The following is a 26,511-nucleotide window of genomic DNA, read 5'->3' as shown; positions in this document are numbered from 1 at the left end:
TCATATATATAGAAATGCTAAATACTTAGACACTTGGCTGCTTCATCCAATAATGACACTGTTATTTCTTCCTACCAAATCTCACAGAATTCTTTGTTTGTTTGTTTGGTTGGTTGGTTGGTTGGTTTTTGTTTGTCTTTCTTTTTAAAGACAGGGTTTCTCTGCGTAGCCCTGGATGTTCTGGAACTCTCTTCGTAGACCAGGCTAGCCTTGAACTTACATTGATCTGCCTGCCTCTACCTCCCTGACTGCTGGGGTTAAAAGCCTGTACCACTATGCTTGTTCCTCACAGAATGCTTTCCTAGTCTTCTTATTTTACTGTTTGCCTGAAATTTTAATTTCTGTGTTGAAATGAAGTCATGATGTGGAAAATATTACCCTAGTCTTGTCTCTGAAGAGACTGCTTGCCCTTTTACATTATAGTTACTATAGATTTTTTGTACATAATCTCTTCTATTTCTGATGCACTAAGCATTCTGAATGCACAGTAACTGTGCTAACTCCATTATTCTTAATTCTCTTGAGATATAAATATGTTATTAATACATATGCCATGTACATTTTCAAGAAGATATTTAGGGAAGTCTCTTTTATGGGAATGGGCATGTGGATAAAGATCAGAATTATTAAATAGAAAAGATTAGAAAATGTATTAATCAGTTTGAATCTCATCTCTGTCTCTATGTCATCTACACTGAATACCAAAATGACCTCATCTATTGCCCTGGACTGTAGACTTCCTATTTTAATTCCTTAATCTTCTTGAACATCACTTATACAACTAAGGCCCTCCTGGACCGTTTGTATTTGACTGTCCATTAAGTGACTCAAACTTTCATATTCTAAGCCCTGACTGATTCTCTCTGCCCAAAGGCATAGTTCCCTCTCTTAGCAATAGCATTTCATTTACCTATGGATTAATCCAAAATACCTTGGGCCCTTCATGATCCTGTAGTGGAAGTCTGGTTTCTTTAAAAGCTCGGTTGTGTTATGTGAATGTGGTTTGTTTGTTTGCTTGTTTGTTTTGGTCCCAAGTGTGGGATGTGGAAAGGCTTTATCCATCACTGAAAACAAACTCGTGAGACAGTGTATGATCTTTGTCATCTGGAAACTGCCTTGTGTGTGTGTGTGGAGCATGGTTTTTGCCAGCTGGAAAACATCCTAGTGTAGACTCTGAGAGGGTATAAATAAGAGCCCACAAACAGAGAGAGATTGCTTTGCGTGGCTTCACAGCAAGAGACTGTACAGGGCAAAAGGGTTAATACTGAGCCAAGTATGCCACAAAAGGGGCTGCCTGGGACTACACAGGTACCATTAGCGTTGCCAATATTTTACAGCATATACCTGCTAATGACGGTGGTTATGATTATGATGAGATGACGGCGTCAAATAGAAATGCTAGACTTAAAGCATTTTAAGGAGTCTGTTGTTTCTTATGAAATGTACTACCATTCCTTTAGCAAATATTAAGCAACTGGGCTGTGCAAAATAGAATTATTCCTTAAGATTGAAAGGGATTTTTGTCAGCTGTGCTAGAAGCTGGTCAGCAATTACGATGGATGTCGTGGTGGAGAGACAAAACCACAAAAATAGAACAATGAAACATAGCAAAGGGGATAAATGTTGTTAAAGATCAACTGCTTGGTGAAGACCATTATGCTGACCTACAGGAACAAATTCAGTCTGACACTATCATGATAGAACAATGTCAGGTTGCAGCTTTAAGAGCTTTGGATATGAGGAGCCTGAGAAAAGATTTACTTCATTTACTAAGATAATACAAGGCTCTGGAGAAGCCTTCACAGACTTCTTAGAGAGATTGACTTCAGCTGTAAATAGAGCCATATCAGACCCTGATGACACACAGGTGTTGACACAGACCTTGGCTTTTGAAAACACAGATAGTGAACGTCAGAGAGTAATTAGACCATTAAAAGCATGAGTAGGCCCAATAAACCAATGGAGAAGAGACACACCAATATTGGCTCTCTGGAGCATCATGCCAATGCCACTGGACAAGCCACAGCTAGAGGTCTCAGATATCAAAATACCTGATGGCTTAATTGCAGTGAATTTGACCATTTCCAAAGAAATTGTAAGGTTAAAATCTTCAGAGCTCAAACATGCAGGTACGCTGACTCTGGGGAATATGGTACTGTCGAAGAGAACAAGCAGTTTCTTGCTGCAATGGTGTGTCAAGCCTTCCAAGGTTTTGTAGTTGCTGTGGGAAGGGAAAACATTGGACTAGGGATTGCAGGTCCATGAGGGACATACTAGGTAACCTCTTGCATCAGAAAATGAATGCGTTGCAGGGACTGCTGTCAGCTCAAGGCCCAGCAGCAAACAATACATGCTGTCTTCCTTTGGTCTCCTGGTAACAACCAGACAGGAAAACCAAAACTAAGCATTGCAGATCTTATGCATGCTACTGAAGACAGTGAGGCTTTGGATCTGGCCACAAATAAATCTCTTACACTATTCTCAGAAGTTCACTGTTACAAAATAACCATTGGTGTTTATGGTCTTCAAGAAAAGTAGGGATAATCTTGGGAAGAAGTGGTTTAACTTCTCAAGGATTTATTGTGCATCCAGGGATTATAGATGGGAATAGCAAAGAAGAAATTAAAGTGATGGCATATGTAAAAATGCAAATTAATGCAGGGGATAGAATTGTTCAGCTGTTCCTGTTTCCTTACATCAAGGGCAAAGCCACTCCAGTAGAATTAACAGGGGCGTTTGGGAGTCCTGGAAAATGTGCATTCTGGCAAATAGTGGTTAAGGATCAAAGACCCAAATTAATAGTACAGAAGAATGGTGTTGAAATAAAAGGCTGGGTAGATACATGAGCCAATGCCAGTATCCTTTCTCAAAAGCCTTGGAATCCAGACTGGCCACTTCAAAAGGTTTATACACAGTTTATAGGAATTGGTAAATTATCTCAAATAAGACAAAGCATACAGCGGATTAAGTGTGTGGGACCAGAAGGACAAACAGGGAAACTGAGACCCTATGTGGCTGATAAATCCACAAATTTATGGGAAAGGGATCTTTTTTTTTTTTTTTACAACAATGGGGTACTCAATATTCCTTCAATCCCAGAGACAGCCAATGACAAAATTCGGGGTGAAGTAGTAGCTGCTCCTGAGGAAGGTACTGATATGTATAATCAAGACCAATCTCAAACTTGCACATTATTAAAACACAGGACATCACAGAGATTGAGTTTCCAATTTTATAAGGGAGACCACTGCTGAAATACCAGCAGCCCTACCCCTAATGGATATCAAACAGATCTGTGTGGCAAGAGCAGTGGCCCATAACAAAGGAAAAGTTGCAGTCACTTCAACAACTGGTACAAGAGCAGCTGGCAGCTCACCATATAGAGGAGTCTACGAGCCCATGGAATTCCCCTGTGTTTGTTGTAAAAAAAAAAAAAAAAGAAAGAAAGAGAGAAAGAAAGAAAGAAAGAAAGAAAGAAAGAAAGAAAGAAAAAGAAAAAGAAATCAGGAGAATGGAGGATGATAATAGATTTAAGAGCAGTGAATAGAGTAATTCAACCAATAGATACTTTTTACTGCCTGGAATTCCTTTACCTTCTTTATTACTTAAATCATGGCCTATAATAATAATTGACTTGAAAGATTGTTTTTTCACAATACTCTTGCATGAGCAGGATAGGGAAAGGTTTTCTTTCTCTGTCCTACTCTGAACAATAGTGGTTCAATTAAGAGATACCATTGAAAGGCACTTCCATGGGGGATGTTAAATAGTCCAACTTTATGTCAATATTTTGTGCAGCAACTGTTAGAAATAGTTCACAGGCAATTTCCTCAAACTACTATTTATCATGACATGGATGGTATTTTATTGGCTGATTCTGACACAGATACTTTAGAGAACATGTTTAAGGAAACACAAATAATTCTACCATGCTGGGGGTTTACAGATTGCTCCAGAAAAAAAATATAAAAAGGAGGATTCAATTAGCTATTTGGGTTATAAAATAAGTTAACAAAAATTTGACCACAAAAGGTACAGATCCATAGAGACCTTTAAATGGTTTTCAAATTTTAATGGGTGATATTATCTGGCTGAGGCCTACAACTGGGTTAAGTACTTATGAGTTAAGTACTTTGTTTCAAATATCACAAGGCGATTCAGATTTAAATGGTCCAAGATGTCTAACAGCTGAGGCAGAAAAAGAGTTAACTCTGGTAGAACAAATATTACAAGATGTATATGTGGATCGAATTGATCCTGAACTTGATTGTATTTTGATTATTATTTTTTTCTTCAACTCATTCTCCCATTGGGCTCATTATGCAAATGGAAGACAGTATTATGGAATGGATTTTTCTAGAATATAAACAAAGTAAAAAATTGAAGACATACATAGAAAAGATTTCTGAATTAATTATGAAAGGTAGAATAAGACTGAGTCAGCTGTCAGGAACAGACCTGGCTGAAACTATAGTGCTTCTTACTAATGCTGAGACTCTGTCATTGTGGGTAATCCGTGAAGATTGGCAAAGAGCATGTGGTAACTTGGGAGAAATTAATAACAAATATCGAAAAAGTAAATATATACAGTTTATAAAAAGAACTAATTATATTCTTCCATGTATTATAAAGGGAACACCAACTCCAGAGGCACCAACAATCTATACTGACGCAAACAAGATGGGAATGACAGGTTATAAGTAAAACAAAATAATCAGGGTGATCAAAAACCCATATATCTCAGTTCAAAAATGAGAATTGCATGCAATTCTTATGGTATTATTAGATTTTTCTGAATTTCTTAAAAATTTTTTTGAGACAGGGTCTCTCTGTATAGCTTTGGCTGTCCTGGACTTGCTCTGTAGACCAGGATAGCCTCGAACTCACAGCAATCCACCTGCCTCTGCCTCCCAAGTGCTGGGATTAAAGGTGTGCGCTACCACGCCCGGCTAGATTTTTCTGAATTTCTTAATATAATTATTGACTCTCAGCCGGGTGTGGTGGTACACACCTTTAATCCCAGCACTTGAAAGGCAGAGGCAGGAGGATCAATGTGAGTTTGAGGCCAGTCTGGTCTACAAATTGCGTCCAGGCCAGCCAAGGCTACACAGAGAAACTCTGTCTCAAAAAAACAAACAAAAAATATATATAATTATTGCCTCTCAATATGCAGAAAGGGTTGCTTTGCATACAGAAACTGCTATATTTACTCTTGATAACTCAGAATTAACTTTGTTATTTATGCAATTGCAACAGGTCATCAGAAATTGAAACTATCCATTATATATTACTGACATTCACCTCTCATACAGGTTATCCAGATCCACTGGCACAGGGAAATGAGGAGATTGAGAGATTATTAATATGGAATGTATTAGAAGCCTCAAATTTTCATTTAAAAAAACCATCTTATTAACAGTAAAGTTTCAAAAAATTCTCTATCACTTAGCAACAAGCCAAAGAAATAATAATAATAATAATAATAATAATAATAATGTCCTACATGTTCTCTGTATAATCAAGCTCCATTGCCTGTTGGACTTAACCATAAGGGCTCAAAAAAGAAAAAAGAAAGAAAGAAATCAGTCAGATGAATGTATTTTATTTTGCAGAATTTGAAAAACAAAGGTATGTACATCATACCTTTGACAGATACTCAGGGTTTCAGTGGCAACTGCTTTAAGTTCTGATTTTGTAATTACACATTTATTGGAAATAATAGCAATTATGGGGATACCTGCACAAATTAAGACTGATAATGCTCCCACATATGTATCCAGTAAGATGAAGCAATTCTTTGCATATTATAATATAAAACATGTTATTTGTATACCACACAATCCAACAGGACAAGTAATTGTAGAAAGAGCTAATCATACCTTAAAGGAGATGCTTATTAAACAAAAAGGAAGAGTAAAGATCCCCAGGGACAGACTAAATAATGTTTTGTTAACTCTAACCTTTCTTAATGTTAGTGAAAAAGGAACAACAACCCCTGAGAGACACTGAGTTATAGAAAAAAACTGAAGAACTAGGTCTTGTTCTTCAGAACAATGATGTATTTACATTGCCTGGAAACTTGCAATACTTTTGAGTTGAGGATGTGGTTATACTTATATATCTACAGGGAACGAAAATATGTGCTTACCAACAAAACCTATAAAGATTAGATCTAACCAAGGAAGACCGCCTACTAGCTGAGACATGAATGTCTTCACATAGCAAGTGACTCTTATTGGCTACTTTATTGGTCCTCATGACATTCCATTCCTTCATCTAGCATGGATGGGTACTTATATTACCCTGCAAATGGACTTATAGGGTTGGTGGGTGCCTTTCACTCAAACATATAGCAGAAATTATCTGTAACTGATTTGTGCATCTTTTATACAACACAAACACACACACACACACACACACACACACACAAACACACACACATGTATCTATATTATTTTTTTTTTTCAGAGCAAAATACAATGTAACAAGAAAGACAAAACAAGTAGCCTAGGTGAGGCAGCCTAACAGACTAACAGTTCTAACAGACTGCCTCAGTTACTATTTTCTCAAGAATTTCATGCTAATCAACTTCAAAAAGATTAGCCCCAAATAATCGACCACACAGAGTTTAGACAGAAAAAAAAAAATGCAGCCAGCTTCCAAGGACTTGGCCAATATTCCAATTTTCATAGTGTACCTGAAAGATATCTTTGCCCCCAGACAGAAAGAAGTAATTTTAAGAACATGACACTCCCATTCCCAAGAGATGGGGGTGGGTGGTTTTGGTCATTTGATGTGTTATGGTTGTTTGTTGTCATCTATCAGGGGTTGGTTATAAGTTGTTAGTGGTTATAAAGTAAAGGTTAGAATCTTTCTTTCTCCCCTCATTCTTTTTCTCTTATTTTTCTCTCTTATCTAATGATGATGAATGGTAAAATCTATTAATCTAAAATATTTTCTTGGTATGGGTTATTGTATAGTGATAGAAATTTAAGGTTATTTTGTTCAACTCTTACTTTAATGTATTTAACATATGCAACTCACTTATTGTATATTGATAGAAATGTAAGGTTATCTTAACTATAGTTTAATTATTGTACATAAATAGCTCATTTACACTGTACATGTTATTCTTATCTAATAGTTCTCATAATTATTCTTATTATAAAGATTATTAGTGTTAAATAGAAAGCAATTTTTAAAACAAAAAAGGGGACATGTAATGGAAATTCAGTTTATCTAAAAAGTTAGTTATGTTGTATGAATGTGTGGGATGTAGAAATGCCTTATCCAGCACTGAAACAAACTCATGAGAGGGTGCATGATCTTTGTCATCTGGAAACTGCCTTGTGGCGGGGGGCATGGTTTTTGGCAGCTGGAAAACATCCTTGTGTGGACTCTGAGAGAGTATAAATAGGAGCCCACAAACAGAGAGAAATTGACTCGCATTGCTTCACTTGGCTTCGAATCACTTGGCTACACTTCAAGATGCTCCTAGAGAGAAACACTCCAGGAAAATGCTTCAAGCTTGCTGTTGCTGTTTGCTGTTTGGACTGCTGGAATCACCCTCAAGGAACTATGTCTAAATAAGTCTATATCCTCTGTCCCTACAAACTTTCTTTCTCCCCTACCTCAGGTCAGTAAGTTGGAAAGGAGATAGAGGCATTAAAGAACCTCAAATAAAGTCGGGTTAAAAAGATCAAAGCCTACATGATCCCTCTTCTACTGCCACACAGAACCTGCCATCACCACCCCCAAAATCACTCTATAAACTTGTCTTAGGGTTACTACTACTGTGATGAAACACTACAAACAAAGCAACTTGGGGAATTTGTTTTACAATTCCACATCTTGGTCTATCATTAAAAGAAGCCAGGGCAGGAACCTGGAGGCAGGAGTTGATGCAGAGGCCATAAAAGAGTGGTGGCTTGCTCCTCGTGACTTGCTCTGCCTGCTTTCTTAGAGATCCAGGACTACCACCCCAGAGATGGCACCACCCACAGTGGGATGGTTCCTCCCCCATCAATCATTAAGTAAGAAAATGCCCTACAGGCTTGCCTACATCCCCACCTTATGGAAGCATTTCTCAATTGATGTTTCCTCTTCTCAAATGACTTTAGCTTGTGTCAAGTTGACATAGAACCTAAGCAGCACAACATATAAACACATCACTGTTAAGCTAGAATCTTTCATTTCTTAGTCATCCCCAAGATCACGCATAAATATGAACATTACACTGTAAAATATTTCAAGGTTTAAAAGTCCCACCATCTTTAAAACATTCCAACAAAAGTTCAAAGCCTCTTAAAATATCTAAACTTTATTTTAAAATCCAAAGTATTTTTTGAAACTCCAAAAACTCTTTAAAAGTTCAAAATCTCTCAACTGTGGGCTCCCATAAAATAATAAATAATCCAAGTACTTTCTTACTCCTAAAAAGGAAGAACTAGGGCACAGTCACAACCTGAACAAAGTAAAACCAAACTCCAACAGTATAAATAATTCAATGTCTGGTGTCTGGACTCAAAATCCGCTGAACTTCTCTAAAGGGCTTATGTCACTTCTCCAGCTCCACTCTTCACATCACACACAACTTGTCCTCTAAGCTTAGGCTGGCTGCACCCCACTGCTGCTGATGATCTTGATGGTCATCCCATGGCACTGGCATCTCCAAAACGCTGAGTCCGCTGTTGCAACTGGGCTGCACTTTTATCAATGGCCTCTCCTGAACTCTCTTCACAATGCCAAGCCTCAGCTGCTCTCCATGACCCCTTCATGCCTTCAAAACCAGGAACCATATTGCCCAGTTCAGCTGCCAGCATGAAGTACAACTTTAGCCACCTCTGGAACAAAGCTTGTGTGCTGCCCTGAGTAAACACTTCCCAGAAGATTTACCTCAGTGATGCTGGACTCTCTCTCTCTCTCTCTCTCTCTCTCTCTCTCTCTCTCTCTCTCTCTCTCTCTCTTAATCACAGTTGATTCTTCAGCCCCAGCTGGCCTGTGCCCATTGTCCCAGCAAACCAAAGGTTTTACTTTAGTGGTTCTGGTCTCTTTGTGAATCACAGCCAGTTCTTCAGCTCCAGTTGACCAGACACCACAGATTCTTCTCACAGATGGAGTGGTAGAGTCTTTGCATCCCTCTGGAACTGCACAAGCCAGGTCTCCATCTTCTGCAATGCACTTGATACTCTTTTATCTTCCAAGATCTTACAGAGCAGCCCACTGAGGTCTCAATGACTCATGACTTCTCTAGCCCCAAGTTCCAAAGTCCTTACACAATCTTCCCCAAAACAACACGATCGGGTAGGTGCATCACAGCAAAACCCCACTCCTGGTACCAATTTTTGTCTTAGTTAGGGTTACTGTTGCTGTGATCAAACACCAAGATCAAGGCAATCTGAGGAGGAAAGAGTCTGCTTAGCTTACACTTCTACATCTTAGTCTATGATTGAAGGAAGTCAGGGCAGGGACTCAAGCAGGTGAAGATCTGAGGCCATTAAAGGGGTGATGCTCACGGGATTGTCCCTGGCTTGCTCAGTCTGCTTTCTTTATGCTTCTATTTCTCAAGACCATGAGCCCAGAGGCAGCACCACCTACAATGGCCTGGGCCCTAACCCATCAGTCACTTTTAAGAAAATGCCCCACAGGTTTGCCTACAGCTCAATCTTATGAAGACATTTTTTTCAACTGAAAGTCCCCTTCTCTCAGATGACATTAGCTTGTGTCACAAAACTAACCAGGACAGAGATCAGTAGTTTATCACATTCCAAGTCTGACCCTCTGCTGTGCCCTCTACTGCCACCTCCTGGTTGCCAGATAGTGTTACTTATCTCCTGACTTCCTGAGACCCACAGAAAGCTGATGGTGAACAGACTGAGCTCTGCATCCAGAATTAGTTCTGCTCATCAGCAACTCCAAACTGTCAGTCCTCAGCCTCCCTCCCCCACTTCTCTGAGGACACAGTCCCCTAAAATCTCATTGGCTGTAGTAACTCGCCTAATGGGTCAACATCCCTCTCCCTCTTTCTCTGTCTCTCTCTTCCTGCCCATTCCTTCCTCCTTGGTTTCTCTGATTCATTCCAAGACCCTCAGTTAATCACACACATACACATACATACACACATACACACTCACACCACACACATACACACATACTACACACACACACACACACACACACACACACACACACAATGCTTAGCAACTGGCTAACTTTTCACATGCAATGAGCCGTTTCTTCTGAGCCCACAGATGCAATGATTTAGAAAATATGAGCATTCTCCTTTTTAAAGAAAGAAAGAAAGAAAGAAAGAAAGAAAGAAAGAGGTAAGGAGAAGGAAAAAAGAAATCTATCATAATACTTTACAGCGCATATGAAAGACCTCAGCCAATGGGTAAAGCAGGGATGAGTCATGAATTGCAAATGACAAATGCCTGGTTTTTCTCCTGTAGCTGAATCTGTCTGAGAGTGTTGAAAAATGTGTGGGCAGTGGGCCACAAAGAGGCTGGTCTGGAGGCCCCTGAGCTTTCCTTCCACTCACCATCAGCTATTTTACAGAGAAGTCATTTTGTGGTGCCCGAGCTTCCAGCCACAAGACAATGTAACCTGAATAGAGACACGGGTGTTTATCGACTCTGCTCTAGGTCAGCATCACATAGCTTGAACAGCATTGGAGGGGGCCAGTTAGCTCCTAAAATCAAGTGTCTGGCAATTAGACTCCAAGGTTTGTGAGAGTAATTTGAAGAGATGAGGACACAACTTTCTTTTACCAACAGCGGTGTGTTAGCAACGCCATCCCGTCTCTGTGGAACCAGTTTTGAATCCTCGACTCAGAGAACACATCTAATCACTCCTTACCATCCCTACTACCATAGTTTTGGCCCAACTACCACCAAATCTCACTGCAGGATCGAGCTGCCTCCTAGTGGTGCCAGCATCCTCCTTTGTCCACAAGTTAGATTGTGTGGCCTTTCGGCTTAAACTTTTCCAGAAGTTTCCTTTTAACAAAGCAGCTTGGTGTGGGGAATGGCCAGGAAGAGAAGGCTTGTGCCATAAGCATGAGATCAAATCCCTGGCACACACATGGAAAGGCAGATGGGGCCATGTGCACCTGTAATCCCCGCGCTGGAGAATTTGAGACAGGAGGACCTGTGGGGCCTGCTGACCAGCCTCCCTTGCCAACCAGTGAACTTCAGGTTTACTGAGAGGCTGTGATTCAAAAATAAAATAAAATAGAGAAGGGACTGAGAAAGATACCAGCTGTCACCCCTGGTGTCCACATTCACACACACACACACACACACACACACACACACACACACACATACACACACACCACATGCATGTACACATGTGAGCACACACATGAACACAGAGTTGAAAAAACTACTCAAAGCTGTAATGTGTTTGAATTACCCTCTAGGAGAGAGTCTGCTTCATTTGCATTTAATACAAGTATCCTTGAAGGTCTCAACCTAAGTTAGAGCAGAGTATCAGAGCCTCTTGCTCCTAACACGAGCAACACACCTGCAGAACACATTCGTACGATCCTCACTTGACATCTACACCAGGACACTACTGCCTTGTAGAGACATGACATCAGAAATGATTAGAGTCACCCATTATTTTTTTTAAATATCAAAGAACTGGCCAAGGAAAATAAAGGTCTAGATTTTTTTTTAAGTCATGCCCACAACATTTTTCATATCCATATTTTAAAAGGTAAAAGTTATCGACTTTGGAAACAGTTCGAACACACACACCCTGTACGGCTCTGACATTCGAAACAAACAAGTATTTATTCGACTCACTTGTGTGGCACTGTGCAGTTACATCAAAAGGAAGAGCCGAGTTTTGTTTTGTATGTTTGCTTGTTCCACATGCGAATCTCTGAACTCTAATGCATCAGTGAAAAAAACCCCTGCTTGGAAGCTTATCTGGGGAATTTAAGAAAATGGCAAGATCCTCCACTTCCTGCACTAATAGCCTCATGCTGGGGATGTGGTTCAGTGGTAGCCTGCATGACTAAAGCTCAGGGTTCAGTACACAGTCCTGGGGTGGGGGTGTCTACTGTGGGGATGTGGCTGTAGCTCATTGGTGGAGCGCTCGCATGAGCAGCCCTCACTATGTCTCCACACTGTGAGCAGCACTAGGCCAAGGCAGCAGCTAGCCCCAGGCCCAGGCCCCCACAGCCACAATTCCCCCTTTTAACATGGTCGCTGGTGGCTGTGTGTACAATGTACTGATAAAGGTGCTGTCTTGAGGACTAAGATCTTACTCTCCTTGTCATTAACTTTTGTTTGCTTTACAGAGACGTTTATTACAAATTCAGAGCTGGGAGCTTAAGAGAGAGAAAGAAAGGCCGTGCTATTTGAGGCAGCCATGGAGGTCAGCCGTGTGCAGCTGTGGAGGAACAGTGGAGAGCTCCAAAGCACCAGAGGAAGGAGAGCAGGGCTCTGGCCAGCACACGAGAAGGAAGAAAAACAAGAAGAAAATGCAAGGTGTGGGGCTGTCTGAGCCAAGCTTCAGTCAGAACCCCATGGGAGCCCACAGGGACAGCTGAGGCCATTAATGTTACCTGCTCTGCTTGACTCTGGAAGAGAAGGAGTAAGCTCTGTATTCGAGTATGGAGATTTTCAAATTGTTCCCAGACCAAGCTCATAGTGCTTCTCTGAAGAGATCATAGCAACAGTCTGACAGCTTTGATGCTTTCAAAACTTCAGAGGTTTAGGGGCCTGGTGGGGCGACCCAGTCAATAAAGTCCTTGCTTTGCAAACACAAGGACCTCAGTTTGGTCCTCAGAGTCTATGTAAAAGATGCCAGGCATGATGACCCATACTTGTATTGATATTAAGAAGCAGACAAGAAAATACATGGGGCTCGCTAGCCGGTCTAGTCTAATGACATGCTCTACGCCAACTCAATGGAAGTTGACAGCCTTCCAAGATGACATCTGACTCTGAGCAACGGCCTCCATGTATGTACATATACATGTATTCCCCCACATATGTGCATATCACACACGTACACACACACACACACACATACACACACAGATACACCATCGGAGGCTTTTGATGTGATCTCAAAAACAAATTACATACCTACCAAGCTTCTCGTAGTGCCCAGAAATTCCCCACCTCTATTTTTCTGCTCTATTTTCTTTCCTTTCCTTCTTTTCCCCTTTGTTTTTAGTGATTCCAGTTTTCACTGTCATCTGAAAAAATTGAGTTTCCGGTTCATCAAGGGAGCAGGCGTTCTCCACCTCCTACTGTGAGAGGGATCATGGAGCAGGCCTCAGTATAAGCAAAAATAATAGTGGAAGATTAAGTTCATTTTTCAAACTCTGTTTAATGTTGGCTGAAATACTTGTTTATAAACAAGATTAGCCCATTTAGGATGACTCACATAGATATTAAGCAAAGAGGCTTTATGCTAAATTAATCTTAGGGGCTAAGCAAGAGCTTGCCTTGAAATATCTCAGCCTCTCAGCATCCCTGGCCTTCCCTGGGCCCCATGAGCTCCTGCGGTATCGCATCCCTCTTTCTCTGCCTTGGCGGAATGTGTAACATTTTATTATGATTGCTTAACCATTGGTGTTTGTTCCTCCTTGGAGTGTGGAGCCAGGGATGGTATCTTCTTTTTGTTTGTATCGAGGGTACCAGTACAGTGCTTAGTATACAATAGATATTTAGTAGTGACGGGCTGAAGGGATGATAAACACAACAGAGAAGTGGACGGTCTGAAAATAGGAGAGTCAGTCTGAATAGCTTGCTTCCCAAGTAGAAAATACTGTAAGAAGATAGATTTTTAAAAGATACGCTTAGTTTATAGCCCCTTTATTCAGAACTTGTGAAAATACCTCTTGATCAGACTGTGTTTTGTGTTTTAGAGTATCTTTGGAAAAAAGGATTAAACAAAATAAATCTAGGCATAATGACACACACAGTCATACCACCCTGGAGACAGAGAATTTCAAGTTTGAGGCTAACCTGGGCTACAAAGCAAAACCTTATCTCAAAAAAATAATAATAAATTGAAAAAGAAGATTAAAGAAGATAACTGACTTAGTATGAAATTACAGAGCATTCATTTATACACCATACCTAGGGAGTTTATATTTGTTTAAACAGTAGGTCAAACACTATGAAGGTGCACTTGTGTAAACAGATTGTAACAAGGAAGGTTCCTTCCTATAAGGAAATGAAGTATCTCTTCAAATAAAATAAGAGTCTGAGCCTTGTCATAACTGAAAGCAGTTTTCCTCTGAGGAATCAAACGAGCTCAACTTTTATCATAAGTCCTAAGAAAGATGCTCATTTCAACAGGAAGCCAAAGAGTGTCTTAGAATTTTCTCGAACTGGAGCTTCTTACGGGCTGTGAGTTTGCTCACAACAGTGCTCAAGGCTTCCGTCCTGTTTTGTCACCTGGAAATCCAGCAATCAGAATGCATGCACACAAACAACCCTGGCCAACCCCACCCTATAGTGTGAACTATATTCCTGGAAGGCAGCAAATCATCTGTGTTTCATACCGTCTTGCTGAGGGCCCCGACCAGAACTAGATGGGCTCCTCACACTGGGAGATTAAGGCAAGCTTCAGAAAGAGCCTGTTTACAAAAGCAAAGGCAGAGAACCCCATGGGAACAGGGAAATAGCCAGGAGATAGGCAAGTGGTGGGGTAGCTGTGACCACACCCAGCCCCAGGGGAGTACAGAGAGATGATGATCCGCAGGAACTGTTAGGAGGCTGGAGACTAGAAAGCAGCATGAGCCCGCCCATCTCCCCGCAATATAGACTTCCGCCTCACTCTTCTTCTGCTGTGATTCCCCTGCTAGCGTCTTCCACTGATAGACTCAAGAGCAAGGTGGCCAAATGTACAGAGGTCAAACACATAGGGTGCCATGCTGTATGTGTAGGGCAGAGCATAGCCTTGAAGTGTGAGGTGGCTACTATATAACACACACATTCTTTTCAGAGTCTTCTATTGCAAAGAACTTGCCATTTCACTTCTGAACTATTTTTTCATAAACATATAGATATAGATATATAATAGCAGTGAATTGGCCAGTAAAAACAGCATTTAATAACTCCAAATATTATGTAGGAATGCAAGATTCATGACACATTCCCTCAAAAACATGGAAAGGACAATTTCTCTCGGTATCTCCCAGGAACTTGCAGAACTAAAGAGTGGAAAATTAAAAAGTTGCATCTCCCGTGAAATGAGTAAAGAGACAAGATTCCGAAATTACAGACTATGAAATTATCTGCCAAAAGAAGGAAATGTTTGTTTATCCAATGAACAAATCTAAAGGGTGACATGTTTTTCTAAAGACCCCCCAAGGGCTTTCAAACGTCCCTCCCAGTAAACAGAGAGCTCGGGGGATAGTGAGGAGGGACATGGCAAAGGAGGAAAGTAATCTGTGTGGAGTGGCTGGCTTCACAGCGGAGAGACAAGGACAGAGCTGCCAGAGGGGCTGCGTGAGCCAACTATCTTTGTATCAAAGGAACTGAAAACCTATTTTTAAGTTTTTCGAGACAGGGTTTCTCTGGGTAACAGTCCTGTCTATACTGGACTCCCTTTTGTAGACCAGGCTGGCCTTGAACTCACAGTGATCCTCCTGCCTCTGCCTCCCGAGTGCTGGAATTAAAGGCGTGCGCCACCACACCCGGCTTGGAACTGAAAATTTAAAGCTTAACACAGATGAAACATCTGGAGACAAGGGATGCAGAAACCAAAGGAATCACAACTGCCCTGGTGGCTGACTTTCCCTACTTCACTTCACAGAGAGTGTGGTGTTTGATCTCCACTGCCCATTCAATGGGACTGAGAATCACAACGGAAACACGCCTCCATGTATGTCTATGAGGATGTGTCAAGAAACGTTTAACTGAGGATGAAAAACCCACACTGAATGTGGTGGACTAGCAGGATCCTGTGCTAGTTTGAGAGGGAAAAAAAGGGCCCTCCATATACTCAGAGGGAGTGGCATCATTGGGGGTGTGGCCTTATAGGAGAGGGTGTGGCCTTGCTGGAGGAAGTGCATCATTGGGGGTGGCTTTGAGGTTTCAGATGCTCAAGCCAGGCCTAGTGGCTCCCTCTCTCTTCCTGCTGCCGCCGATCCAGATGTAGAAGTCTCAGCTACCTCTCCAGTACCCTGTCTGCCTGCGTGCTGTCCTGCTTCCTGCCATGATGATAATAAACTAACTCTCTGAACTGTCAGCCAGCCCTAGTAAAACGTTTTCCTTTATAAGAATTGCCGTGGTCATGGTGTCTCTTCACAGCGATAGATAACTAAGATAGGTCTGAAATTGAATAAAAAAGGACAAAGTGAGCGGAGTACTGGCCTTCACCTCTTCTCTAGTGAATGAAGTGTGGTCTGTCGCCTCGCAACCCCGAGGCCATGCCCCTCCTGCCGGAGTCGGAGTGCCTTCAGGTTTGAGCCAAAATAAACTTTTCTGTCCTTAAGCTGCCTCTATCAGGCATTTTATCACAGCAGAGAGAGAAACCACCATTTCAGGTGCTGACTGAAAGCAAAGAAGTGATAATAAATAGGAACCAAACACCTACCTTTCCTGCATGCAAACACAGCTCAGGAGCCAGCCAGAATATGTGATCCAAGTCATCTGCTCACTCGTTACGAGGTTTTGCTTGGTTTGTTTTATAACAAAAAGACATGGTAAAATGAGACAAAATATCTGATCTAGTTCCTATCCTCCCAAAATGGCTGTCTCCATTTCTTACTTGCTAGAAAAACGGCTCCATTTGTAAGTAGTAAGTGCAAAGAGCTCGGCGGCGGCGCTTATGCGCTTCACGCACACTTATTCTTTCTTAAAGGAAAATATTTGCAAGCAAGGAGCAGATGAGGGGGTTTCAGAACAGAGCGTAAGAAATGAATTATTCTCCAAGAGTGCAAAAGACTATGGGCCTTTTAAAAACAGCAACTGCAGGAGGCCAGAAAGACAGCTCAGTGGTTAAAAGCTTTCACTCCTCATTTGTGAGAATGGAAATTGGGGTCCTAGCACTCATGGAACAAGCCAAGGGTCCCCACAAATGCCTTTCATGCCCGCTCTGAGGAAGGTGAAAACAGGAGGACTGGTGGAGCCTGCTGGCGTTTAGTCTAGCTTTAAAAAATGCAAGCCCAGGTTTAAGGAGAGATCCTGCCTCAAAGGAATAGATGGAAAGTGACATTTGATGCTCTCTTTTGGCTTCTGGGCACACACTCAAGAGCACACTTATACATCACATGTATACACATCCACACACACATAAATACATAATAAATAAATCTTCAAATAAGAAAAAAAAGTGCCAAATGAGTCAAGAAAAAAAATGAAAGTAACAAAATCACTACAAATACAAAAACTACGTCAGAATAACAACAAACAGATGCTGCCTTACAAAGAGATAGTGTCTGTTATCCATAGACATCTCAGTGTAATAAAGCCTTAGGGGTGAATCAGGCAAAGAACTGGTTATGGAAGGTTGTCTTAGTTATGGTTTTGTTGGTATAGAGAGACATGTGACCATGGCAACTCTTATAAAGGAAAGCATTTAATTGGGGCTGGCTGACAGTTTGAGAGGTTTAGACCGTTATCGTCATGGCGGGAAGCATGGCAGCACGCAGGTAGACATGATGCTGGAAGATCTGAGAGTTCTACATCTTGACCTGCAGGCAGCAGAAAGGGACTGTGTGCCACACCCAGTATATCTTGAGCACAGGAGACTACAAAGCCAGCCTACATAGTGACACACTTCCTCTAACAAGGCTACACCTACTCCAACAAGGCCACACCTTCTAATAGTGCCGCTCCCTATGAGCCAAGCACTCGAACCCGTGAGTCTACGGGGGCCATTCCTTTTCAAACCACCACAAAGGTGTGACACTGAGCTGTCCACATAGGAAAAAAAAAACAGAGTAAGCAGATTTTTATACATTGGAAGGCATGAAGAACCTCTCTCCACAAATGGAAACCACCAAGAATGATGTCACATACCTACAATACCAACACTCAGAAGGCTAAGGTGAGAGGATCATGAATTTGAAGCCAGTTTGGGCAATACCACAAATTCAAGGCCAGCCTGAGTTACACAGTGAGGGTCTATCTCCAAACACCAGTACAAGAAGAAAAAAAAAAAACCTGGATACGTAAATGGAAACACGAATCTTCAGATCAAAGGAATCACTATTTTCCAGAAAAACCTAACAAATACCACAGAGAAGTTTTAAAGTTTTTAAGTTTTCAATGCTTAAAAATAACTTCACTGGCATAAAAAGCTTACAAGAGTATGAGAGGGTAGGAGACAAGCCAACCACAAAGAAATAATACTCGGGCTAGCCTCAGACTTTGTCAGAACATTAGAGAACAACACAAAGAATTGTGAGAGGGAAAGACATGACTCTAATTGGTTTAAACAGGATCTCGTGTAGCCCAGGTTAGCCTTGAATCCTCTATGCAGCCAAAGATGACTTTTAAGCTGGTTAACTTCCTGCCTCAACCTCTAAAGTGCTAGGATTACAGGTGTGTGCCACCATGCCTCGTTTGCGCCATACTGGGAATCAAACACAGCTGCAGGCATGCTAGGTAAGGACTCTGACAACTGAGCTACCTCCACAGTTCTGTGATCCTCAAATTTTATACATATCCAATGCATTGATTCATTGAAGGAATGGCTTATAAATGTATTGCCTTTGAGTCTTGCTTGAAAACGAATCTTTCAACTAAATACTCAGAGGAGCATCTCAGGAAAGATCCTGGCAACACTGCTTCTGGGGAGCTGCTGCCCACACCAAGATACAGAAGACTCACCAGTGTCAATGTGGCAATATGATGTTGGTTAGTGGTTCAGCCTTTTTAGAGATTTTGATCATAGTCCACAAAAACTCTACTGTGCACATTCATTCACTCACTCTGCATTTCCAAAAATCAACTTTCAGATTCATATTTGAACTATCCAAGATGTTCACTGTTCCATTCTTTCCTTCAAAATCTCAGCCCCTGAGGTTTTCTTTTTTTAAACTTATAAAAGAAAGCATTTAACTTGAGGGATCACAGATCCAGAAAGCTAGGGTCTGTGACCATCATGATGGTGCGCATGGCAGCAGGCAGGCAAGAATGGGCCAGAGCACTAGTTGAGTGATCACACCAAGCACCAGCCAAAGATAGCCCATGGGAATACTGTGGGCTTCTGAAACCTGAATATAATAGGAAGAAATGGAAGCAAAGCACATCTTCAGTGAAGAAAGGCAGGTTAACCACACTCCTGAAGTAAGGCAAACGTGTTCATAAATGCAAATGAAGTGCATGTGGATATGTTGCTATATCAAAATGCACACAGAGTAACATGAAGACAAAACACAAGCTACAGAGCAACATACATGCATGTTGTGGATGGAAAGGTGTATTAATCCACAAAATCTCATGTTTCTGACTTTTCAGTAGGCATCTAAATTACCTGGGAAGACATCTTCAATGTTGCAGGATATTTGATCCCATTGTGAACCCCAACATTGTGAACTGTAAAATCCTGTTTCTTGTTTGGCATGGTTGAGCCCTAACACACGCTTTTAATCCAAGAACTTTCTGTTTATTGGAAACGGTTGGTTGTGGTGTGGTTCAGCCAGTCCTAGCACATACCTTTAATCCAAGAGCTTTCTGTACACAGGATTTAATAAAATTAACCCTAGGAAAAGAGACAGAACAAGAAGCCAGCAGACAGGGATTAAAGAGTAGGAGGGACTTTGAGTTGAAGGACATTTAAGACATTGTAGATAAGAGGAAGAGATTGAGGAGCTTTGAGCTAGAAAGCTCTTCGGCTTTTAGTTCTTTTGGCTTTTCCTCCTGGGCTGTCAGATAAGATAGTGAGCTTTTTGGGTTTTCCTCTGGGACTTGAGATGAGTAGGAAGGTCAGCTGGGTGTTTTCTCTGCCTCTCTGAGTCAGCAGGTTTTCACCCCAGCATCTGGCTCATGATTCTTTATTGGTAAAATTGAATGGTTGGGACTTTAATTTTTAAAACAACAATTTCCCACTGCTCATGGTAACAGCTTCTAGGGACTGAGATTTGAAGGAAAGAATAAAAAAGGGAGATGTATGGGCCACAAAATTCTGTGACATTTTAATTATTTAAATTCATACATTATCATAAAATTAACTTTAAAAATATTTACATATTTGTCTTTTGGTGGTAGGGGGTCATTCTTGGGGTTTTGTGCATGCTAAGTACATGCACTATCAGTGAGCTCCCACACATTATGAAATATGTAATTCCCATGATGCACTGAGCACAGGATATTCCACACTATTCCACAGGAGGCAGGACTAGTGAATAAAACTTTCCAACATTACACAGCATCTGTCATCACATACAGCCTAACCCATGAACTCCTTGAAGGCAGGGCCAAGGACAGTTTGTCACCATTTATCCTAATTCCCCACTCAAAGCACTGGCCAGAGAAAATACTAAGCAAAGGCTTGTAAAACAAATGGATGGCTGCATGCAGGGATAAATCAATCAATCAATCAATCAATCAATCAATCAATCAATCAACTCAGATCCTGAACTTGAGATTGTAGGTCCCCCACCACACTTATAGCTTGATGAGCCTGGATTTGTTCATTTGAAAAACCCAACTTTAAGCCAAATGTGAGGATGCCCACTTGTGATTACAGAACTCAAGAGGCAGGAGAATTGTGAGTTCAAGGCCAGGTGCGTTATGCAGTGAATTCTCAGTCAACCTGTGGGAAAGAGTAGGACAGTGCCTGATTCTCTCCTTCCACAATACCCTGCCAAAGGTTAGTTGTTCTATGGCCTCCTCCGGGTGCTTCCAACCTGCCTCACAAGCCACCGTCTGCGTGGATGGGGGACATCAGTTAGGCCTTGAGGCCGCGATCAGCATCACAAGAGCCCCAGTGTTTGCAGGGATGGCAACAGTTTGAAGAATTCCCACCTATTTCTTCAGGGCTTTCTGAGCCCACGCTGTTTTGTAGACTGCTCCAGAGAAGTGTGAGGCAAAAGCTTCAAGAGTGGCATCAAATTAGTAAGCACTAGTACTAACATGTGTACTCCCAGACACATCCGCCCCACACTCAAGCCACCAAGAACCACAGCCAAGGAACTGCCTGCCACTCCTGGCATGTACCACCCTGCACCCGAGCACTGGCACTGCACAAACCACACCATCCCTGTCTCTGGCTTTTCATAGTGGAGCTTCACAGATCTAAATATCTGGAAAAGAACATTCCAGGCAGGAAAATTCCAAACTCAGTGATTAAGCTTGTTTAGGTAGTAAGGAGCTCTTTCTTATGTAAATTAGGAAGTTCTTATTGAACCAAAACCAATAATGCTCATGAATAAATCAGTCAGTCTTCTTAGTCAACTGTAGTTTCGTTTTAGTTGACAACCTTGGCTTATTCAAGGCTATCCAATTCTACCACACAGTCAGCATATTTTCAAACTAATTGTCCCCTTCTCTGGGGCAGACACAGCTTTCAGATAGTTGGCTATGAGAGTTTCTAAGTCACCTGTTTTAAGTGCCTTAAGAAGAAGAAAAAACAGTTTAAGGGTTTTTATATAATTTCTAGAATCGGTGTTTTATTATTGTCTTCAGCAACCCTTTGAGATATTCAGAATGAACGCAGAAGTCTCATGAAGTACTTTGTGACCTTCCCTGGTGTGGTTTGCATGTGAAATGTCCCCTATAGGCTCCTGTGTTTGGACAGTTGGTGACCAGGTGGTGGCACTATTTGGAAAGGCTATGGAGCCTTTAGATTGCAGAACCTTGGTAAAGAAATTACATCACTAGGGCAGGTTTGAGGGTTTATAGCACTGGCCCAAACTGCTGTTCTCCCTCGGCTTCTAGATGGCAGATGCAATGTGACAGGCTGACCTCATGCCTTCCCTGCCGAGATAGATTGTATCCCCTGATGAAACTATATGCCAACAGCAGCCCTTCCTCCTTTTGGACAGAAAGCCCAAAGTCATTCGGGTCAAAGTAATTTTTTTTTAATCACAGTAGATGAGAAACTGTGACACACACGTGCACACACACACAAGCACACACCACAAACATTCACATAAACTCACACTCACTCATGAACACATACATAAACATACTCACACTACATTCACATATACTCTCACTCACTCATGCACACATACATAAACACACTCACACTCACACATACTACATTCACATAAACTCACACTCACTCACACACACATACACACACACACACACACTCACACATACCTCACTCTTCAGCCTTATCCCTGGGCCATCTGCTGCTCATTCTCTAGGGCTCCAGGCACACCACCCTCCCTTCAGTTATTCCAGCTTGGCCAGGTAACTCCTGCTGCTGGACATTAGCACACGCTGCGTTCCCAGCTCAAGCTACTTCTTCCTTTCACGTCACACTTGGCCAACTCTACCCATCCTTTAGCTCTCACGTTAAAATCAGTTCCTCAAGGAGGCTTCCATGTCCAGCTAATCCAAGCCCCATGCTCTTCCTGCTGTTTCCTCTGTGTCCTTTTTCCCCTCGCAGCATGCATTGCTCCTTGCACCCTATGGTTCCTACACTCACCGGTTTAGTTTCTCCCCTTATATGACTTTGAACCACCTACCATGAGAATCACAACTGTTTTGCTGTTGTTAATATCAACAAATTCCCATTGATTTAATGAAAAAGCCCAGTTGAACTCATTCCTTCTTTTGAGTTTATTTTCACAAATGTAAGTTGGACACACTAAGCGAAGGGAACTGAGACTATACCTCACTCACGCTCAAAGCAGCCTGGCAACCTGGGATGAGATGAGGCCAGGGGATTGGGTTGGCAGAAGTGCAAGGCTTGACATTTGAGAAATTTGCTTAGACCCGTGGATGGACAGAAAATGTAGTATTGTGAAGGAAAGCAAGGCATGGGAAACTAATTACATTAAGAAAGTGAAAGAAGTGAGGCCGCCAGACAGTTGGACATTAGGCAGGTCCTCAGGAAGATAAGGAAGACTTCCAAAAGAGGTGAAAAAGCCAAGGTCGGGCTGACCAGACTGTACAGGACATTGTATATACCCGAAGCAGGAGAGGGAGAAGAAAGAAGGTATGAGGTACAAACACCCAGTACCAGCCATAGCTAAGACCAGGAGGAAACAGTGGCAAGTCCTGGAGGGTCTGTGCCACCGGATGCTAAGTCTAGGAGAGATACATTAATGTGGGGATGAAAAATCACTGTTCTACTCCCGCGCAACAGAAACAGGCTGCCATTGGCCCTACACTAGGAGACAACTGGGCCAGCATTCAATCCCTTGTAAAGGACAGACTCCATAGTGAAGTATGTGACCAATGTGGGGGGGGGGGGAGAGAAGCACTCCAGAGGCCAAGCTGCCCTGTTTCTGTACTGAATGCCAGGAGCTTGCCCGAGTCCTCACCGCTACAATGTTGTCATGGGAACTGCTGTTGGCTCCACTGCCCTTAGAACACTGCATTTCTTTATAACTTAGCTGTAGGCTGGAGAGCTAGCATAGCAGGTAAAGGCATTCACTGCCAGACCTGATGACCCAGGATCCACACAGTGAAAGGAGAAAGCCAACCCTCACAGGCCATCCTCTGACATCTGTGCCTGTGCTGTGCCACATGCACACATGAAATTAGTAAATAAATAAATTATGAAAATTGTTTTTTTTTAAAACTGGCTTTCTGCCAAGCTGAGACCCCATGAACTGCCAACGAAGAAGGCTGGAAACTACAGCAATAATGATAAATAACAGATATACTTACATACCACTAGGTGAGACCCATTAAGCATACTAACCCTCTTGGTAACACTAACTAATAAGGTCTATCTTTCCTGTTGTGCAATTGGGAAAACTGAGGCACATATGCATTAAAATACTGGGGAGGGAAATCAACAAAGGCTGTTGCCAGCCAAGACTGTTTTCTACAACCCTAACTTACTCCTAACATGCCACATAACTTCTCGTTCCTCCTTTTCCAATGGGTGAGGATTAGATTGCATCTACTCAGTCAACTACGGGGGGGGGGGGGAGGCGGGGCGGGGAGGAAGCTGAATCTAGAGTTTTGAGGTTTGGCATGGAGCCACTAGCATCTGAAAACATGACATTATCTCCAGCCTGAAATATTATTTCATACAGCCTCAGTCAGTGAGTATCCGTGGGAAGAGAGCCAGACAGAAAAGGTGACCAAGTGAGCAAAGATGTAATTGCTGGCTTTCCCAGAGTGGCAGGCAGAGACCTTACTGCAGTATCAGCCTAGGAGAGTGACCAGGAACGTGCAGACGCAAAGACAGAGAGAAACAAGCAACCTAAGTCTGGGTCCACGCCCGGAGCCCTCATTGTGTCTTTTCCTGGTTACCGCCCCTCTTGTCTCCATGCCATCTTTTCCCCACCCTCCCATGCAATGCGGGTGATGCCCAGCGTTGTCATTGAACCAGAAACTGCCGGTAGGACATTTCTGTCTCATTCCCTCGATGTCCCCCAAGAGCAAATCATTTGTTTGGGGGTACTCCGGTGGCTTCTGGTAGCCAGTTCTGGCACATATCTCCCGTAATTCATCATCCTTCCATCACCCTTCGTATTGAACCACATTTGCTTCAAATCCGCAGTGACACCCCCTACACACACACCGCACACACACCTCTTAACTGCAGCCCAATAATGCTGACATGGTTGGAATTGGAAGTAGTGGCTATTGCGGCCAACTCCCAAAAAAGGGCAAGATTGAGGCAGGGACCCAGAGAAGCTTAAAAGGTCTGACTCCTTAGCAACATGACCCCTCCATGTACCCCAAGGCAGTGGCACAAATCTCCTACAGCCTAGAGCTCTATCATCGATACCCCCACCGCAGCGGCTGCTATAGAAACAGCAAGATGAACACCCTGGTCTGAAATTAAACACCCAGGCTGGACCGAGATGAGTGGGATCGGTCACCATGGCAACATGCCCAGGGAGGCAGCTAGTGGCGTACCGCGCGCGGGGATACTCACTCCATCGTGGGGCTCCGGGCAGCCCGGCGCGCTGCTGTGGAGCTCTAGCCGCTTCTGGTCTCTGCAGGGGCCGGGGCACTCTGGCCACGCACGAGGTGGAGCAGCCAAGCCGTCCCCTGGTCCCCGCCCGCCTCCCTCCTCCCCTGGAGCACTGGCAAGAGAACGCTCGGCTCTCGCAGCTCCCAGCCTGCGAATAAAACGGGAAGCAATTGGACAACGTTATTCGCTGGGCGCTAGACCGAGCCTTTTCACTTAAGGGGATCCTAGAGGGAGCTCGCCACCAGCTGTGCGCCGGGCGAGCCGCCCACCTCGCGCCCTGGTCCCCGGGAGCCCAAGGCTCCAGGTGCGCCCGCGACTCCCCTGGGACCCACGGCGGCGCCGGGCGGAGCTCCGAGAGAAGCGTGGGAGGGGGCGAGGGGCGGTGGTAACCGGTGGCACGGCCTAAAGGACTTAGGGAAATGATGGAGACCTTTGCAAGGTAGCAGCTGTCGCCACCTAGAAGTTGCAGGAGGCTTCTGGCCTCTGAAAAACAGCAAGCCTTGCCCCTAGCAGGGCTTGTCTGGGACTGTGAAACGCCATTGTGCTAGCGCGGCCAGCATCTGCAGGAGGTACCAGAGAAACTCCAGCTGCGATGCGGCAAGTTCATGCGGTGTTTCCACTTGGGCGACCCTACGCCCTTCTCGGAGTCACTCCATATTCTCCAATTTCCTGCCAACCAAGAAGATATTCTTCAGATGTCCCTGGTCTATTTTCTTGGACAGTTACATTGAGCATGATTTTCCAAGTTACCTCAGCCCCACCCTATGGTAATTAGCACCCCGCTCCGTGCGCAGTCCCCAGGCATGAATTCTCCGATTATGCCCACTGAAAGAGTTCTCTACTAAAAGGCCCCTCACCCACTGCAAGCTTCAGCGTCTCCAAATATTGCCTGGTCCATCTCTTGCTAGGTTGCAGCCTAGGCAGAGGCAACAGTCCCTGCCCTAGCGGAGCTTCAGGCTAAAGGAGAAAGGCACTGTACAGGAAACACACACAGCTGAAAATGTTATTACTAAGCAGTAAATAAATAAAAACAGATAAATAAATACGGCCAGAGAGATGGATCAGTAAGTAAAGGTGCTTGCTGTGCGAGCCTAGAGACCTGAATTCAATCAAGGTGGAAAGAGAGAAGCAATTCCATTAAGTCATCCTCTGACTTCCTCATGTCCTGTAGCACCCATTTACCCACAGATGTACACAAGACATGTACACACGCCCCTAATAATTTTTTAATCAGAACATGCAGTGTCTGATAATCTCAAGTTAATTTGCAGTGTTTACAGAACTCTGTGAATAACAAAAAAAAAAGCTGATTTTTTTTTTCTTTTGAGTGATTTTCTTGGGAACTCAGTTTCATCTGTAAAAGGTCTACCTTGGTATAGTGACATGCACCTCTGTAATCCGAACACTAACTGGCTAGGAAAAGAAGGAAAAACAACAAGTTTTCAATGTTAGCCTGGGCTAAAAGTGAGATAA

At 42.8% G+C, this 26,511-nt stretch overlaps 1 protein-coding gene across 5 annotated transcripts in view; it reads right to left on the bottom strand.

The window, feature by feature from the left end:
* The window catches only part of PALM2AKAP2 (PALM2 and AKAP2 fusion), a 463,139-nt gene extending 437,990 nt beyond the window's left edge, over positions 1 to 25,149 (bottom strand). Inside the window, exon 1 of one of the 5 annotated variants that reach the window (XM_084781901.1) lies at positions 25,000 to 25,149. In XM_084781901.1, coding sequence (XP_084638027.1) covers positions 25,000 to 25,004 — 5 coding nt within the window. In that variant the 5' untranslated portion in view covers positions 25,005 to 25,149. The remainder of the gene's footprint in view (positions 1 to 24,999) is intronic. The other 4 variants (XM_084781897.1, XM_084781900.1, XM_084781902.1 and 1 more) reach the window with 4 other exon arrangements.
* Positions 25,150 to 26,511: the final 1,362 nt, after the last annotated feature.

The sequence above is a fragment of the Acomys minous genome (assembly GCF_964271855.1).
Source record: "Acomys minous genome assembly, chromosome: 1".
In the NCBI taxonomy this organism is placed as follows: Eukaryota; Metazoa; Chordata; class Mammalia; order Rodentia; family Muridae; genus Acomys; species Acomys minous.
Note: the sequence above shows the minus strand (reverse complement) of the source record. Positions and strands in the feature narration are given on the sequence as shown.